At 42.8% G+C, this 17,093-nt stretch overlaps 1 protein-coding gene across 2 annotated transcripts in view; it reads left to right on the plus strand.

The window, feature by feature from the left end:
• Nucleotides 1–17,093, plus strand: part of CLNK (cytokine dependent hematopoietic cell linker) — a 201,307-nt gene that overhangs the window by 54,177 nt on the left and 130,037 nt on the right. For both annotated transcript variants that reach the window (XM_025998330.2, XM_025998334.2), the window contains exon 2: nt 6,006–6,058. In XM_025998330.2, coding sequence (XP_025854115.2) covers nt 6,006–6,058 — 53 coding nt within the window. The remainder of the gene's footprint in view (nt 1–6,005; nt 6,059–17,093) is intronic.

The raw sequence follows: 17,093 nt of genomic DNA on the forward strand, positions 1-17,093 counted from the left end.
TAGTTTTCTGAAATATTAATGTGCTTTAACCATCAAATCCATTATCTTCTTTAAAAAATGATTTCAGCCCACAAAGTATTTAGTAAGCTAATTGAATATAATAATTGGGACCATCTGATTCTCCAAAATTGTACGGTTATGTGGCCAAAATGGATGCTTAGGGCAGGGACCCCTAATCTCAGGATCCCAGCCATGCTGTGCACCTCTCTTTGATAGGGTCTTCTTTATGCCTTGAGAGCAGTGGATTGAGTTTTAATGGGAGGCAGCACAGGGTATAGTAGTGTTTCTCAAACTGGGCTTCATTTTGGATCCCAAAGAGCTTCAGAGCCTTAGGTGTCTGTAAATCTCATGAGAACTCTATCAGTGAAATGAAAGCACAGATTTCTAAGTCAAAATTAATTAAAAGTGTATTTTGTTTCTTTTGTCGAGGCTTTGGAACCTGGTACACAGTCAGGCAATTATAGTGCCCATGTTGGTTAGCATTTAGGATTAGATTTGCACTGGCATCTAACGTTTAATACAGTTGACATCTCTCCTTGTTGGGGAAATAAACAGTCATCTTGAAAAGAGGTGGCCTCTCCCTGAGGACTCCCCAGGGCCCCAGGATCTCCCACCTGGCCCCTCCCTGACTGTGAGCCCCTGCAGGCAGAGTGTAGTCTCTTCTCAAGAACCTCATGTGCTTCTGCCAGCATCCCACCGCAGAGCCAGCCCTGGCCATATTAGTGCCATTTGGACCAAGGACCCTGCTGTGGCTGACAGATGGCACCTGAGGATCACTTCTCTTTGATCACAAAAGCCATGCTTCGGCTTTGTTTCTATGGCTAACTAGGAAGAGAAACTGAAAGAAATGCCCTAATTCCTATAAAAAATAAATGTGCAAACACATGAGATTTTCTCCCTGGCTATACCTTGCAGCCTCTCCTGGTTGCTGAGTAAGGCAAGAAAAGCAAGCATCCAATGATGCTCTTTCATCTTGGACAATCTCTAATTCCAGAAGTCCCTTGATGGCCTGCGGGGGTCTCCCCCTTACTTCCATTATTATGCCCTAAGTAGGGCTCAGGGTGACTCATAAGGAGCAATAGAAGAACAAGTAAGGAAATCTTCCACTGACCCTGTAGGAGCTGTCTGGACCCCTCTGGGCATGCTTTCCTCTGCATTCCAATACCACTGTGTGTTCCTTTATTATTTACAGATACATATTTAATTTCACTCTGTACAATCGCTTACAGCACCATGGAGAAAACAAACCAGTGTTATAAGGCAGGGCTTTGCTCTGTGGTCTCTAATTCCTCGTATTTAGATGGATGGTGCCCACCGCATAGTAGAACCTCAATAAACATTCACAGAACACATGAACAAATTCAAGCCCAAAGGACAGATGTGGGAGCCTGAATTTTACTCACTCATTGCCCATAGATAAGACCTGACAGAGGAATTGCTGCTTGGTGAGATTAGAAGCCTTTCCCACTGTTAACTATGGCATCAGTGTTTGGACATGATGGATTTGCATGATGGAGATGCTTTACACATCTCACTGAAAATTAACTTAGAAATAACTCTAAGCATGTAGAGGATTCTTTATAAGCACTGATGTGACTGAATTTCCATTTGGGATGAGCCCAGGACAGCAAGGCAGGTGGAAGTGCGCTCCTGTGACACTTCACTCAGGAATGTGAAAATGCCAGTGAGTGGCACCAGGCAGATAGAGCTCAGAAGGGAAGCTCTCATGTCCACTTCCTCCTGCCACCATTGCCATCAAAATACCTGGGGCATTTTTAAAAATATCAATACCTGAACTACACCCCACAACAACTGGATCAAACTTTCTAGGGCATCAATATTTGTTAAAGCTCCCCAGGTCATTCTGAAGGGCGGACAGATGTGAGAACCCATGTTGGCCCCACCAGTGGTCATGAATGGCAGGGAAGTGCTTCTCATTTCTGAAGACTAAAACCTAAAAATCATGTAGGACATTTAATCTTAAAGTTCAACTTAGCATCAATCACTATCCTTCCATATCTAGATATCCTATGGATATCCTCACAAGAGCCCTACCATAGCTCTTGGGTTACCCCCACCTTATAGATAAGCAACCTGAGGCTGATTGCTGTCCCAACATATAACTAGAAAGCACCAAGGGGAATGGTTTGCAGCACCAGTTTATTGTACATGCAACGTAGGGTGTGTTACTTAACTTCTGTGAATGTCAGTTTAGTTTTGTATAAAACAAGAATGATAATATGGACCATACAGGGTTACCATGGTGGGGCAGGGACACATAACAGATGTTTGGTGTTCATCACATACAGATGCTCATTTTTTATAATATATGAACTTCATGAAGCCTATGGACATGAAATTCTTTCTGTCTGACTCGCCGTATCTCATTCTCATGACATCCTCTACAAAGTGACTGAGATCAGATAGAACTAGAGCATTCTGGGACAGGTCTTAGGCGCTCTGAATAAAGCAAAGAGCTGTTTGCCTCATAAAGTGCCATCCAGGGATCGCTGGGTGGCTCAGCGGTTTAGCGCCACCTTTGGCCCAGGGCGTGATCCTGGAGTCCCAGGATTGAGTTCAATGTCAGGCTCCCTGCATGGAGCCTGCTTCTCCCTCTGCCTGTGTCTGTGTGTGTGTGTGTGTGTGTGTGTGTGTGTGTGTGTGTGTGTCAGGAATAAATAAATAAAATCTTAAAAAAAAAAAAAGAATTTAAAGAAATAAATAAAGTGCCATCCATTACATCATGCCATTACTTGGTTGGCTTGCATTCTGTTGTGGGTCACTAAGACCCCAAATTTTGCTTTTTAAATGCTAGAAAGTTTGGACTCCTTTCATGACATTTTAAAATTCTTTTTATACAGTAGGCTGTTCACATATCTTGAAAGCTGCTAGTAATATCTTTTTTGAACTCTTGTTAAGATTTTACAATACAAGCTGTTACAGATCAAATAATTCACAAAGGTTTAAGGACAAGGCAAAAGTTAAGGGGTTCCTCCCCAGTCCCTACCCTGTCCATTCCTGATGTCCTTCATGTGAGTGCTTTGGCAAAGCCTCTGCAGTGTTGCTCTGGAGGAAGCTTGACTAGAGAAGACAATAAAATGGGAGAAACATAATTACATACATCCAACTTTTTAAAGACTATTTGTGTTACCAAATATGGAAGAGCTATAGTGTTGTTGTTGTTGTTTTAAAAAAAAAAAAAAAAGAACTATTTTACAGAATCTTTGAGCTAGAAAGGACCTATTTGGCCCAACCTGATCATTTCTCAGGTGAAAAACTGAGGCAGAACATTTCAATGCCTTGCTCAAGACTACACAGTGAGTGCCAAGTGAGGCTGGAAAGCAGTGTCTTCCCTGGCCACCTCCCCAGGCCTCAGATCCAAGGCAGTAAGCCTTGCAGGGGACCATCCTGCACCCTGTGATTCCTTCACTCTGTACCTAAAGCTGGCCAGGAGCCAGGCACAGAATGGACCCTCCATAAAAATTGTCTTCCTTTTTCCATCTCAACACTGCTCTCTGATGCACTCGAAGAAATGAAGTGAGTGTACAAGCAACACATTTAAATGGTGGGTGGCCCTAAAGTGAGGAAGGGGGTGCGAATCTGTCCTGTGTGACCATAATCAAGTAATTTAATTCCTCTGAATATTAATATCCAAAAATCAATGTCAACATAACCCTAGATAGCCAAATATAACATGGTGGATGTTAAAGCAACCTACAGGCTTTACTTTGTTATACGACTAATTGCCTAGGCATCCTTCCATAACACCTTATAGTTTGCAAACACCTTATAGTTTGCAAAACATTATAGGTGTTTATAACATTATAAGGTATTTGCAAACACCTTATAGTTTGCAAAACATTTTCAGATGCATCAATTGATTTCATACTTAGAACAACACAGTAAAAGAAAGATGTGGGCATTAGCATTTATAAATGAGGAGACGCCACCTATTCCTACAAGGTCACACAGCCAGTTAATGACAGCATGGGGACTGAGGAGCATTCTTCAACGTCCAGTATGGGACTGTGTTCTATGGATAAAGGTTCAAGCCCTTTTCCCCACCTCTATGAGGAGACAATGTTCAAAGAGGCCAAGCACTAGATAGTCTACACCACATCCAGAGAGGATTGTCAGCGGATGAGAGCCCAGCAGCTCCCTCCCCTTTCCCTGTTACCACTCACTAGAAGCAGAAGGTGAGGCAAGAGGCTGTGAAGTCACACACAGGACGTCTGAGCACCTGGAGCTTAGTCTGGCTTTTACCAACTTTCATGCCCTTCCTGGTCCAGGATCACATAGCTGAAGCCGAAAGCCCATCCTTTGTCATGCATGGTCCCTAACAATCAAAACCCAGTGGATCTTCCCAAGTTCCTTTCCATATACTATCAACATCCAAGCTGCTGACCCTTGTGGTCCCACCGATCTGGACAAAGCCTCTCGGGAACACTACCTATTCTGACATCTTCATTTCTCTGCAGATGGCACTGCATTTGCCCAGCGCACCTTCTCTAATTCTGAACCAAGAAGATGAGGAATTAGTCTAGAAGACTCAGTTCAAGTACTACCTCCTTTGTGATGACTCCCCTGTCCTCCAAGACATAGAGGATTTGTTTAGTTCTATACGCTTCTGTTTTTACAAAGCACGTTGATAACAGCCATCACAGAGAGAGGCAGCATCTATATTGTACTGAGTTTTAGGAATGCCTTGAGGACAGAGGCTGTGTCTTATTGGGCACAATATTTGCACAAAGTCAGCTTTCAGTAAATGGCAGTCAGATAGATGGATGGATAAATGCCAACAGATGAGTGGCAGAATGATCTAGAAGTGCCTAGAGCTCAGTGGGGGTGTAATATGGTGGCTGGCCAGGAAATGGCATCTTTGAGTTCTGTGCATTTGGGCTTTTCTTGCACATGAGAGATCTTGGGCACATAAGTGAACTACCTTGAACCTCAATCTTCTTAACACTGAAGTGCATTCCCTACTCTGCTACGGTCAGCTGGGAGTCCCAGGAGGCTGACGGAGAGAAACTCACCCTTGGCTTCCTGTTGAGTTTGGCCAGTGGGAGACAGCAGCAGATTCGGGCCAGGAGAAGCGTGAGACGGGGTTTTCTGCACAACCACCACAGGGAACTGTGTGTTCCCTCCCTGTGCGTCTCTTATACTGTGGAAGCCACAGTTCCCTTCTCACCAGCCCCGTGTCTGGGTCCCAGTGACCCCTGGATTCCCTGGCCCCTCCAGGACCAAGCATGGTAAAAGCACCTCCAGGTCCTCCACTTTCCTTTGTGGATTCCCTATATCCTGTTCATACCTTTTAAACCATCTCTTTATTAAACTTCTCAAATTACTAATTTGAGCAGGCTGTTTCTTGCTGGAACCCCAACTGATACCGGCAGCAACATCTTCCATACCACCCCCCCCAGGGCCTTTGTGTAAGATTAAATGTAATCATTGGTGTAAGGCTCCTACTGAATACTCCCAGGGTCTCTGTGGCTAATTTATATGGTAAACAGAGTTAATAATCTCTCCTATGTGGGTGAACACCAGCCGCAAATAAAATATTGGTGCTATGCGAAGCGCTATAGAAATGTAGCTTCCAATAAATATTTCAAGGGAGAATCACGCTTGGAAAGGAGAGGCATCCGTTCTTGCACGTGTATGGGTGCCCTGAGCAGAGCCCGCTGAGCAGGGGCTAACGCGTCCTGGGTGCCCAAGGGAAGCACACAATTGCACACTAGGGAAAACCAGGCTCAGGATGTGTGTGCTCAGCTCCCCGGGGCAGACAGGATGGATCCTGACAGAAAGAGGACAGCATGTCAGGGGAAAGTACCCCCCCACACCCCACTCCAGAAATAAACCAATTATCTACCTGGATTGATTCTCTTCCCGTCACTTCCCTTAAGCTGGCACCTATATCCCGTTTTAACAAGAAACGACAGTAGCGTGTTCACCAGAATTAAAACATGATGTGTCTGGCTCAGTAACGAGTTTACTTTTCGTTTCCACAGGCTGAATTGAAGATCCCTCTTATTTGCGGGGCGCCTAGAACTATGAGCAGACAGTAAGTACTGTGATGTCAGTCACTGTGGGTCCCAATCTCCCCTCTCCTGGTGGAGGAAGGAAGGGTGTTAACATGCCCCCATGGGACGGGCATTTCCAGTTTTAGGGCCCAGCTGGAGAGGATGTGTGTGTTAGGGTTCACTGAGCGTGTTTCCCATAGCGCCAATGTTTTTTGTGGGCAGGCCACTCCTTGTCGCGCAGCATGGGGTTGTGGCCTGGACAGTGACGAGATACCAGAGAATGCCAGAAGGGCACCCCAAAATACCACCTATCGCTTCATACCCCGGTGCAGGAAGGTAGAAGATATCTCTTTGTGGAGCACCAAGGGGGGTGATGTGGTCAGTTTAGGATATTCTAATGTGAATCTGATTCAGCAAAAAAAATCCATCCTGGTCCTGATGTCTATAACAATCTAAAAAAAGAAAAAAAAAAGTCTATGCTATTTTTTTTATTTTCTGCTATTTTTTTCTTACAACCTCCAAGTTGTAAGAAATATTTATCATGAAAAACACACCCACAAAAAAAACTTTTATATTGAGAAAATTTGGTGTACTAATTTTGAAATCAATTTTACATATCTATTTATTGGCTACATTCTGCCAGTTGGAAAGGTAGCACTGTTGTTTCTACTGTCATTGTGTGAGACAAGGCATGAGTTTCCCAGTCAGGCAGACCTAGTGTAAAGCCCTTGTCCTGCCCCATCATTTTATAGCTCTGTGATATTTGGGGAGTTACCTAACCTCCTCTCCAGGAAGCGGGATGTGGCCTGGAGAAGGAGGACTGACTGGTTTCTGGGTGGATTTCTGGTGCTGGGGGGAGCCCAAGGAACAACAGCCCAGGGTAACCAGGTGATGCCTGGGTCTCCCAGGTGGGTGCTGGAGGCAGGGGAGGTGTCCAGAGTGACATAAAGGCAGCAGCTCTAGCACCGCAGATGCCCACAGGTGGCGGGGGGGTGGTACCTGACACACAGCCAGGCTCAGGCCTGCTGCTTTTCTTCTTGCCACAGAAGTGCAGTGGGAGCTTCCTGGCACACAATTCACAGGTGGGCTCCACGTCTGGCTCAGAGTCTAGCTTATGGAGCATCTCTTCTGCGCCAGGTGCCAGGACTCCCTTCCTTTCTTTGATCCTACGGCAGCGAGTGGAGCCAGAGGGCAGGCACCGCTAACTTCTCTAAGCATCAGCTTCCTGGTCCAAGTGACTCCTTTGAAGCAGCACAGAAAGTGGGAAAGGAGTCAGGGCTGGAATTTGAGTCTGACTCCCAATCCAGTGCTCCTTCTGTTGATCCCAGCTCTGCAGGAAACTGAGAGAGACAGGAGGCTGGGCAGGCAGGGCAAGGGTAGGTCCGAGAGCTGGCTGATCCAGGGTAGCCTGACGAAGAGGATGAATTATAATCAGTGACGAAGGTGGCCGAGAGCAGCTTTATTGTAAGATAAACAAATAAATGGTCTGTGGCATGGAATGAACATTAAGGCAGATGCATCCGCTTCCCACCCAACTGGGTGGCTTAGAACAACGAAAAATATATTCTTTCACAGCTCATGGGGCTAGAAAGTCCGAAATCAAGGTGTTGGCTCACTTTGAGGCCTCAAGGGAAGATCCCTTCTGACCACCACTACCACTATCACCACCGCCCTGCCCCCGGCTTCTGGTGGCCCCAGGTCGGCTTGTGCCCGCATCACTCTACTGTCTCTACCCTCACTGGTTGTTTCCTCTGTGTCTGTACCTTCTCTTCCTCTGCCTGCCTCGGATTCTCCCTCCTTTTCCTCTTATAAGGACTTTTGTCATTGGGTTCAGGGCCCCCCTGGCTAATCCAGGATGATTTCATCTCAAGCTCCTTAATTTAATGACATCTGCAAAGACCCTTCTTCCTCATAAAGTCACAATCACAAGTGCCCAGGAATGGGGCATGGAAATATTTTAGGGCTGCCATTCAACCCACTATAGAAAGCTTCAATTTCAGACCTACCTCCTTCTCTGAGGGCACTGTGGGATTACTTTGACAATCTCAGCAGTATCTGCTATGAATTTCCAACTGGTTTTGGGGTTGAGAGTCCCTCTCCCACATCCCTGCTTCTGTTTCCTCCTGTGATTCCACTTTATGCCATCAGTCTCCTCCATAAAGAAAAGAGATGTCTCCACTTCATGAGGACTTTAGGTAGCCTTGGTTTTTAGTCAGACAGTTGATCTCTTGGCAATTGCATCTCATCAAACTTCCAAAAGGTAGCTTTAAGAGTTTGGTGTTAAAGTTGTGTGGGTTAGGAAGCTCACAGAGGACAGACCGAATCTTCATAATTTCAAAAATACTCCCTTTCTCCTCTTAGGATGCTGAATCGGCATCTGTATTTTCACAAGCTCCCCAGTTGATTTCTAGCTACATTAATGTTTGAGATGCACCTGACTATAACAGTGGCCCCCGGAACTGTCTCTCCGCAGGCATTCTCAAGAAGCAGCTACAGCATTCACCAAGATAGGACTCAGAGAAGGGAGTCACAGATAGGATGTTGCGTGAGGATAGTTTGGAAATTTATGACTCTACACACACACAGAGAGAGAGAGAGAGAGAGACATTTTGTCCTGCTATGACTTGGGGGAGCACTCCTTCCTCTGTGAAAATCATTAACCCAGTTAACTCAGGGCAGTAGATTTTAAACCTGACTGAACAATAGGATTATCAAGGAGGCTCAAAAGGAAAACAATTTCAGTGTCCTTCCCCAGACCAAAGGAATCAGAATGCCTGGACAATTACTTTATTTATAACCCTTTAACTCAGTCTAACCTGGAGCTAGGGTTGCAGAATGCTGCTCCTAGAGGTTGTACAACTCTGTAACCTGGAATTTCTTGTCATTTTATAACTTAGAATCCTAAATGGTCTTTGTAGCTGTAGCTAATTCCTTACTATCTCTCATTGGGCACTTTTATAATGAATGAATGAATGAACACAAATGAAAGGATGATATAGAGATAAATTACACATTTACTCACACATGTATATATACATATATATCCACATATGTGTGTATATATACACAAGTATGTGCATATGTATTTCCCTATAAATATGTTAGTTCAGTAAAAAATATTTACTGTGTATACACGGTGCTGGGCTTCAACCTATAAAAATGGGCTTCATCCCTTATAAAGATGAGGAAGATGTAGTCCCTGCCCTCCAACTGTATAAGCTGTATGTTGGGCAGACCACTTTAGTCTCATGTAGCAAGTGATGAGAAAGCACCACCAATGCTAAGGAGTCTGGATGTCATGGTTCTAAATTACTTCTGAAATTAGCAGGCTATTTCATATTTAGTCTCCCTGCAACAAAGCTTTCAGCTTCTCTAACAATCGATCGAAGTATGTAAAGCCCACTCCATGGGGCTGTTAGGGTAGACAAACCTGATTACTCCATTGGGGATGATTAAAGGGGTCTTGGGGTTTGGTTCCAGGATCTCTTCATCATTCTGGACAGAACTGATAAGAACCCTGGTGCTACAATTCTAAGTGTTTTGAAAGAGTTGGAGGTCACTAGAGTGATTGCTTCTGGGCCCTTCCAGTAAGCAAACGCCCTGCCCTGGCCAGGCTGCTTCCGGCACTCAAGAGGGAGATGCGCTCAGAGATCCCAGACTGGAGACTGGTGGAGGGCGAGTACCCCTGCAGCATCCACTTTGAAATGAGCTGAAAAGGTGTGACAGCAAAACTAGCTTTGTTCCTTGTTAAAATTATTCATAGTCCTCATGGAAATTTTAGAATATATGTGGAAGTACAAAAAGAAAACAAAAGTCACCATTTATCCTAGCATACAAAAATAACCATGATTTTGCTGGAGGCTTCTGAAGTCATTTTTCTGTATCTTTGTGTAATATTTTCAAATTTCAGCAAATCTATGTTTAAAACTTCTACTGTTTTCCTTCATTCAGTAAAACTGTTTTGTGTTATGAGCATGGTCCCATATTATTGTCTTCTTCAAAACTGCAATGTTTTAAGGCTAGTGCTTAAATAAGCTTCACAATCCTTTATCCATAATTCCAAAGTCAAAGCCTTCAAAATACTGAAAACTATTTGTAACTAATTTGGCAGCAAAACTTGAGCTGCAATAAAATGAAGTTACGCATGTTCCTTCTTTTATCCCACTTACTGTGAATATATCTACATATTTCACAGCAGAAATATTAGTGTGTTTAATGACAACGCATTGCTTCAAAATTTACGGGGAAATTACTAGTATCAGTACACGCACAATATTACTTTCCTAAAATCCAAAATATTCTGAGTCCGTAGCCCTAAGACATTTGGATAAGGAATGGTGAACGTGTATTTTATCCAGTGGTTTATTTTATCTTGACCTTGGTGTTGGACATTTCAGTTGTTACCCATAAAGTTTTATGAGGCAGTTTTATTGCCAAGATTAAACTTTATACTCTGGGAGTATTAGAGAAGGCTGTGTCACTACGGTCCCTAGCATGCAATGCTGTGTGTCCTGTCACATGTAAAACGAACTGTAACAAGTCTATGATTACACAGAGACACAGGTCCAATCAAATTATCGGACAATAACCTATTTCTTCTCTTGCTTCAGAAAAATTGTCTTTCATATTCATTTACTTGAGCGAGAGGGTTTTTTTAAGATTTTATTTATTTATTTAAAAGAGAGCAGAACAAGACAGACAGAGAGAGAACATGAGCTTGGGGGAGGAGCAGAGGCAAAGGGAGAAGGAGGCACCCCGCTGAGCAGGGAGTTAGATTTGGAGCTCAATCCCAGGACCCCGGGGATCATGACCCGAGCTGAAGGCAGATGCTTAACTCACTGAGCCCCCCAGGCGCCCTTGCACAAGAGTTGTTTTTTGTTGTTGTTGTTGTTGCTGTTTTTAAAGATTTTATTTATTTATTTATTTATTTATTTATTTATTTATTTATGAGAGACACAGCAAGAGAGGGGGCGGGGCAGAGACACAGGCAGAGGGAGAAGCAGGTTCCATGCAGGGAGCCTGACTTGGGACCCCATCCTGGGTCTCCAGGGTCATGCCCTGGGCTGAAGAAGGCTCTAAACCGCTGAGCCACCTGGGCTGCCCCTGGGCAAGAGTTTTGATAGTAAACAAGGCAAACCAATAAAACAGATTGAAAGCTAGAGAGAAAAAAAAAAAAAAAAAAGCTAGAGAGAGTCTTAGAGATATGGAATTCAAGCTCCCACCTGTCGCTGTAACCCCAGACTTGAGAGTCTTCATGAATACTCTTAGGATAAGGACTCACTACCTTCTGAGGCAGGGAGCTTAAAAAGTGGAAGAAAGTTCCTGTTTGTATTGACACCAACAAAGCTAACTTCAAGGCAGTGTTATTCATGGACCCTGTAATTTTACTAACCATTTTACTAACCAGTGCCCCTCTGCAATACTTTTCCCACCTAAGTGAACAGTCTGATTGTGCGAAAAGAAGGGTAAAGAGAATAAACAGTACTATAAACCAGGAGTGGCTACAGGCTGGCACACCACTAGCCATTTGCACAAGGATCTGTGCAGCCACTCATCACAAAACCCCACTCTCACGTCGCCACATAAGAACGCCACCCAGGGTAAGAGGTTTCCCAATTCAGAGTCAGCTAAAGCCACATGTCTTGGATTCCAAAATCTATGCTATATTGAACTGCTTCACGATGATTAAGAATATCATCTTTACGTATTCCTCATCAGGGACACATTCCCAAACTGAACGATTGTTTTGCTTATGAGAGGCATATTTTCTCTTTGAAACCGTGTGTGATAAAAGCCACTCAATCGCCGGGTAGGGATGGATATCAGCTCCTCTCGAAAGAGCCCAGCTCAGTGTCTGGTACACAGGAGATGTCCAATAAATGATATTTCCCTCCATATGCATGCATGATAAAACTCCCTGTAAACTCTAGGTCATTATTTCCCTCCATGATCTATATGTACAACCCCTGCCTTCGACCTCAGGGAACAACTTTGTTTTGATTTGCAGGAATTCATAAGTGTAAATCCCACTGATTCTTGGGGAAAGGAGAAGCAGGAATTTTGGCATCCTGAGATCAGAGTCGTGCACCCAGCAGAGTGTGGCTGCCTTCCTAGTTACGCAGAAGTAATTATGAACCAGCTTTCGGGCCAGCCAGGCCTATCCACTGGTGCTATCAGAGTCGCATAGCTAGCATTCAGCTTCGTGGTTGGCTGGTAATTAAAAAGCTGCAAGCTGTGAGAAACACAGCTGAGATACAGGGCCAGCGTTTGCCAGAGGTTGCACACACGGCCAGTGATTCCTGTGAGGGGTGGCAGGTGCCGCTGGTCCTGAGACTCATGGAGATGGGTGGGGGTGGGGCAATCGAGGACTTAAAGGTAGCCTCCTTTCCCTCTTAGTGGCAAAACTGCCAGCTGGTGAAGGAACTACCTGACTTAACTCATCTGCCACCACTCGGGAAACTTCCAGCTGAACAAACTTAGTCTCCTGCTGACTAGCCACAAGATTGGACATTTCATGCTTATGCCCTTTAAAAACATCACAAAGAAAAAATAATAATAAATAAATAAATAAAAATTAAAAATAAATAAAAAACATCACAAAGAATAGAGAAGGCTGTGACTTATTCTAATATTGAGTTTACTGCTATCATACAAGGAACATATATTCATTGGAGAAAATTTAAAAATATAAAGACAAGCATACAAAGGAAAATTACCATAACAGAACTACTGAAGAGTGGTTTACATTACTAGGTATCTTTTAAGGGTCTCTTCTAAAACCATGCATCCTATTTTGTTTCTTAATATTAACATAACATTTTTCCAATGTTAATAAACTCATTTCCATAGCTATACAATCTCCCATCATTTAGACATGCCATATTTTATATTTTCTCACTACTAGAAAACAACACATCTCATGAACCAATTTGACAAGCTCTATTAATACCACCATGTCTTAAGATACTGTGTTTTATTACATGGCAATTAGCAAAACCAACCACTTTGGGAATCTCATAAGCCTCTGCTCCACAAGTGGTTTGGAGAACCTGACCCACGATGACAGTTTGTAATGATCACATAGTATTTGATTATGTAAATGTGCAGAGAAATTGAAAGTAAGGTCCAGCATTTCTGGTTGAGACCTCCATGAAGTCCAAACCACTAGTCACCCACCTATTCTAGTTTCCATATATCCAACATCCCCTACCAATAAATACGGAAAGAGAGGAAAGTTGACTTCATGAAATCCTTTGGTCATGTCCAAATACATCTGATACCAAAAAGCTGAAAAGCTTTTCGAAAGCTGTGGATGGACATGATTTGGGACCAAAATCAGGAAGTCCTAGAAAAAGCTACTCATTAGAAAGAGCAAAAGGAATTTTCCAAAGGTCTGGCTGCCTGGAATCTCACAATTCCTGGTGAAGAGAGATCAGATCATGCACAAGAGTACAAAACAAATATCAAGTTGAAATTAGAAGGCCCTCCTGCATGGTTTCTTGCTTTCCATTCTTCCCCCATTACTTTTTTCAGAGGGAGGGGGGATATTTTTTAAGATACGTATTTTAACAGCTTAAAATCATTCTGCTGAACTAGTCAAAGAAGGGAAGTATTAAAGTCAAACATTTATTTAGCTCTCACAATGAGGAGGCCAAATACTTCCGTAATTAAGAGAGTGGGCTCTGGAGTGATCCTACTGGGATTATCAGCTCTGCCACTTACTGGCTGTGACATTTAAGGCAATTAATTAGCCTCTCTGAGCCTCGTTTTCTTTGTCTATTAAACGGAAGTAGTCGCTATCTCAAAGTGTTGTTGAGAAGGATAGTGACTTAATATAGGAGTATGTTTAGCACTATGTCTGGCATAGAGGGTGCACTCCATAGATGTCCACAGACGTGGTAAATTGTACTGTCTGAACATGGCCACATGCTCTAGTGCAATGTGACCTGGATGCTTCCCATCAGAAGTGAGTCTTTTTCTCCACCTTCTTTAACTTGTGTGGGCCTGTGACAGCACGGGCCAATGGAAGATGACAGAGGGGACCCTGTGCCAAGTCTGGAAAGAGGCTTTAACAGGCAGCTCTGCCTCCTGCCTTTGGAAGCTGGCTTCCACCAGTCATATGCTATGATCACCATGCTGGGACAAGTATAAGCCATGTGTGAGAAGCCCCCATGGAGAGGCTGGGAGGCTAAAGGGCACTAGGTAACAGACATGAGCATCAGAAGGCCACCTTGGGTATTCAGCCTGGCCCAACTTTGAGGTAACCACCTAAATGCAACAGCGTGACCGAGCCACAGAGGAACCCTCCCAGCTGAGAACCAGGGGAGATAAAAATAAATCCTCGTTTCTAAGCCACTGCTTTGGAGTGATGAGTTATGCAACAATAGATGACTAGAATAGATATTGTCTACTATTTTTACGACCACAATTATTACTTCATGCAAGACCCTTTCCTATTGAATATTCAGGATATAATTTAGAGATTCTTACGGCTTGATATCCCACCTGAAAGAACATCCATTCTAGATGAGAATGGCAATAAATAACTAATAGTGGCTGAGCAGAATGCTAATAAAGGGTTCTTTGCTCCAAGTGTGTGCAAAGTGCTAAGGGGACACCAGAGTTATTCTGTCTAGAAACAAATCTTGGGAAAAGGGGTGCAGTGGTTGGTAGAAGAGACATCCTCACGGAGGGGGTGACAGTCGAGCTGAGCTTGAAAGCTGATGGGATGTCACTGAGCGGCTAACGGAAGAGGGAGCAGGGACAGACTAACTATCATAGCTGGAAAAACTCTATAAGGATTTAACGTGAGGGGGTAACATTTAATTGACTGATGATTTGAATTTTATTCCTTAAAAACTGATTCTAAGTAATTGGAGAGAGAATTTCTTGGCGGTTTATGATGGATGGTAGACTTCCTACATCTCTGGATTGGTGAGGAAAAGGAGGTGCCACAATCTATAATCAGAAAGGTATAAGGGCCTGGGTTTGAGCTGCAACATTTAAAAACTCCACATTGATGGGATGGATTCTGCTGCCCCTTGATGTTGCCTTTCAGACAGGATGCAATTAAAGGCATTTGTGCTATTTGTGGACATTACTGGTTGTTTGAACAAAAATTCTTTGAATAATAAAATTCTACATCCAGATCCCCATCTGTGGACTTTTCTATAGATTCCATCAAAGATGCAAGAGATGTTTTGAGGAAGAAACATGAGAATTTCCTCTGCCATCATTATTTTCTTCCTTTGGTTTCTTCAATTGCTTTAAATACTGATTAGAAACAAAACAATAGTCATAAAATATGCATAAGGTATAAAGAACAATAAAACAATTCAGATATGGGTGCTCATTCTGTTTTTAAAAATTATCGCTGCTTTTGAAGTTTCACCCACTTTACTGTGATCACAAATCCCCACCCCCACAGGGGAAAACTGTCCTGAATTCTGCATAGATCCTTCACTTGCTTTTATTTTTCATTTACCACCTGTATTTGTATCATTAAAAATAATTTGTTTGGTTTTGCTTGGTTTTGAATCTTAGCCCCCCCCCCCAAAAAAAACCATACCACAGGCTATATTTTGCACCCAGACTACCTGCTTTTGGCAGCTAATTCCATCACTTATCAGCTATGAGATCTTGAGCAAGTTAGTAAATATCACTGTGCCTGTTTTCTCAACTGCAAAAATAAAATAATAATACTACCCAATTCTCATGAAGAAGCACTCATTTGTGTAAGACATTGAAAATAGTGCTTGGAACATATAGTGTGGGCTCCATAAGTACTAGCTAGCTATTATTCCACAATCTGTTTTATGACTGTCCCAATTTATATTTCAAAGATGATCCATGCTACCATGGATAGCCATAAATCCTTTGATTTCATGGTTATATACTATTTCCTTATGTGCATAAAATACTATTTAATTATCCACTGTCTAGTCAATAGACATTGGGTTGTTCTCCAGATTCTGTTTATACCAGGTCTGCTTAGAACATTCTAGTTTGAGCATATATTCTGGTCTTGGGGCACACATTCTAGAGTTATCTGTATATAGGGGTATAGTTTCAGAATTAAAATTGCTGGTTCACAGAGAAGGCATACCTTCAACTTTACTAGACAAAGTCAGTTTCCAAAGCTGCCAGGCCATGGTTTACTTCCACAAGTGTGTGTAAATGACCTGGTTGTTTTACAACCTCATCCACCTCCATACTGGCAAGTTTCATTTCTACCCAACTGGGGGTGATTTTAATTTACCTTTGTTGACAACAGATGCAGTTAAGTATCTTTTCAAATATTTATTAGCAAGATGCCTGGGTGGCCCAGTCAGTTAGGTGTCTGGCTCTTAATTTCAGCTCCGGTCATGATCTCAGGGAACTGGGACTCAGCCCTGCATCAGGCTCTGCACTCAGAAGGGCATCTGCTTGAGAATTCTCTCTCCCTCTACCTCTGCCCCTCCATCCACACACTTGCTCTAAAATAAGTAAATAAATCTTTTTTTAAAACCCAGATATATTTGTTAGCTATCATTTTTCTCTTATGCATACAGTATTACCTAAATCTTTTGCCCACCTTTCTGTCAGACATGTTGTCTTTTTCATGTTGATTGATATGAGTTATTAATTTACTGTGTACATTTTTCACAATTGGGGACTTAAGTTTTCATTCTTCTTGGGTATTTCCTTTGATGACCATGATTTTGAAGCAGTGGAGTATACCAAATTTTTCTTTATGATTTCTTGAGTTTGTATATTGTTTCAAGAAACTTTGTTTCAGTAAGTTATTGAATTCTATTGAATTCTGGACATCATAAAATTCACCTTTCTCTTCTAGGTCTTTAATCAGCTTGGACTTGGTTACTTTGTGTATGAGATAAAGTAAGAAGGATTAATTTTTTTCACTCAGGTGCACAATTTGCTCAGTACCATATACAAGCAAGCGATTCCTTCCACACTGATCTGCAGTGCCAGCTCTGTCATACACAGGTGGATCTTTTTCTGGGCTTTCCCTTTTTGTGCCATGATTAAAGTATCTACCCCAAGTCAACTACACAAGTCTTAATTAGTATAATATTA

Source organism: Vulpes vulpes, chromosome 14 (genome assembly GCF_048418805.1).
Source record: "Vulpes vulpes isolate BD-2025 chromosome 14, VulVul3, whole genome shotgun sequence".
Lineage (NCBI taxonomy): Eukaryota > Metazoa > Chordata > Mammalia > Carnivora > Canidae > Vulpes > Vulpes vulpes.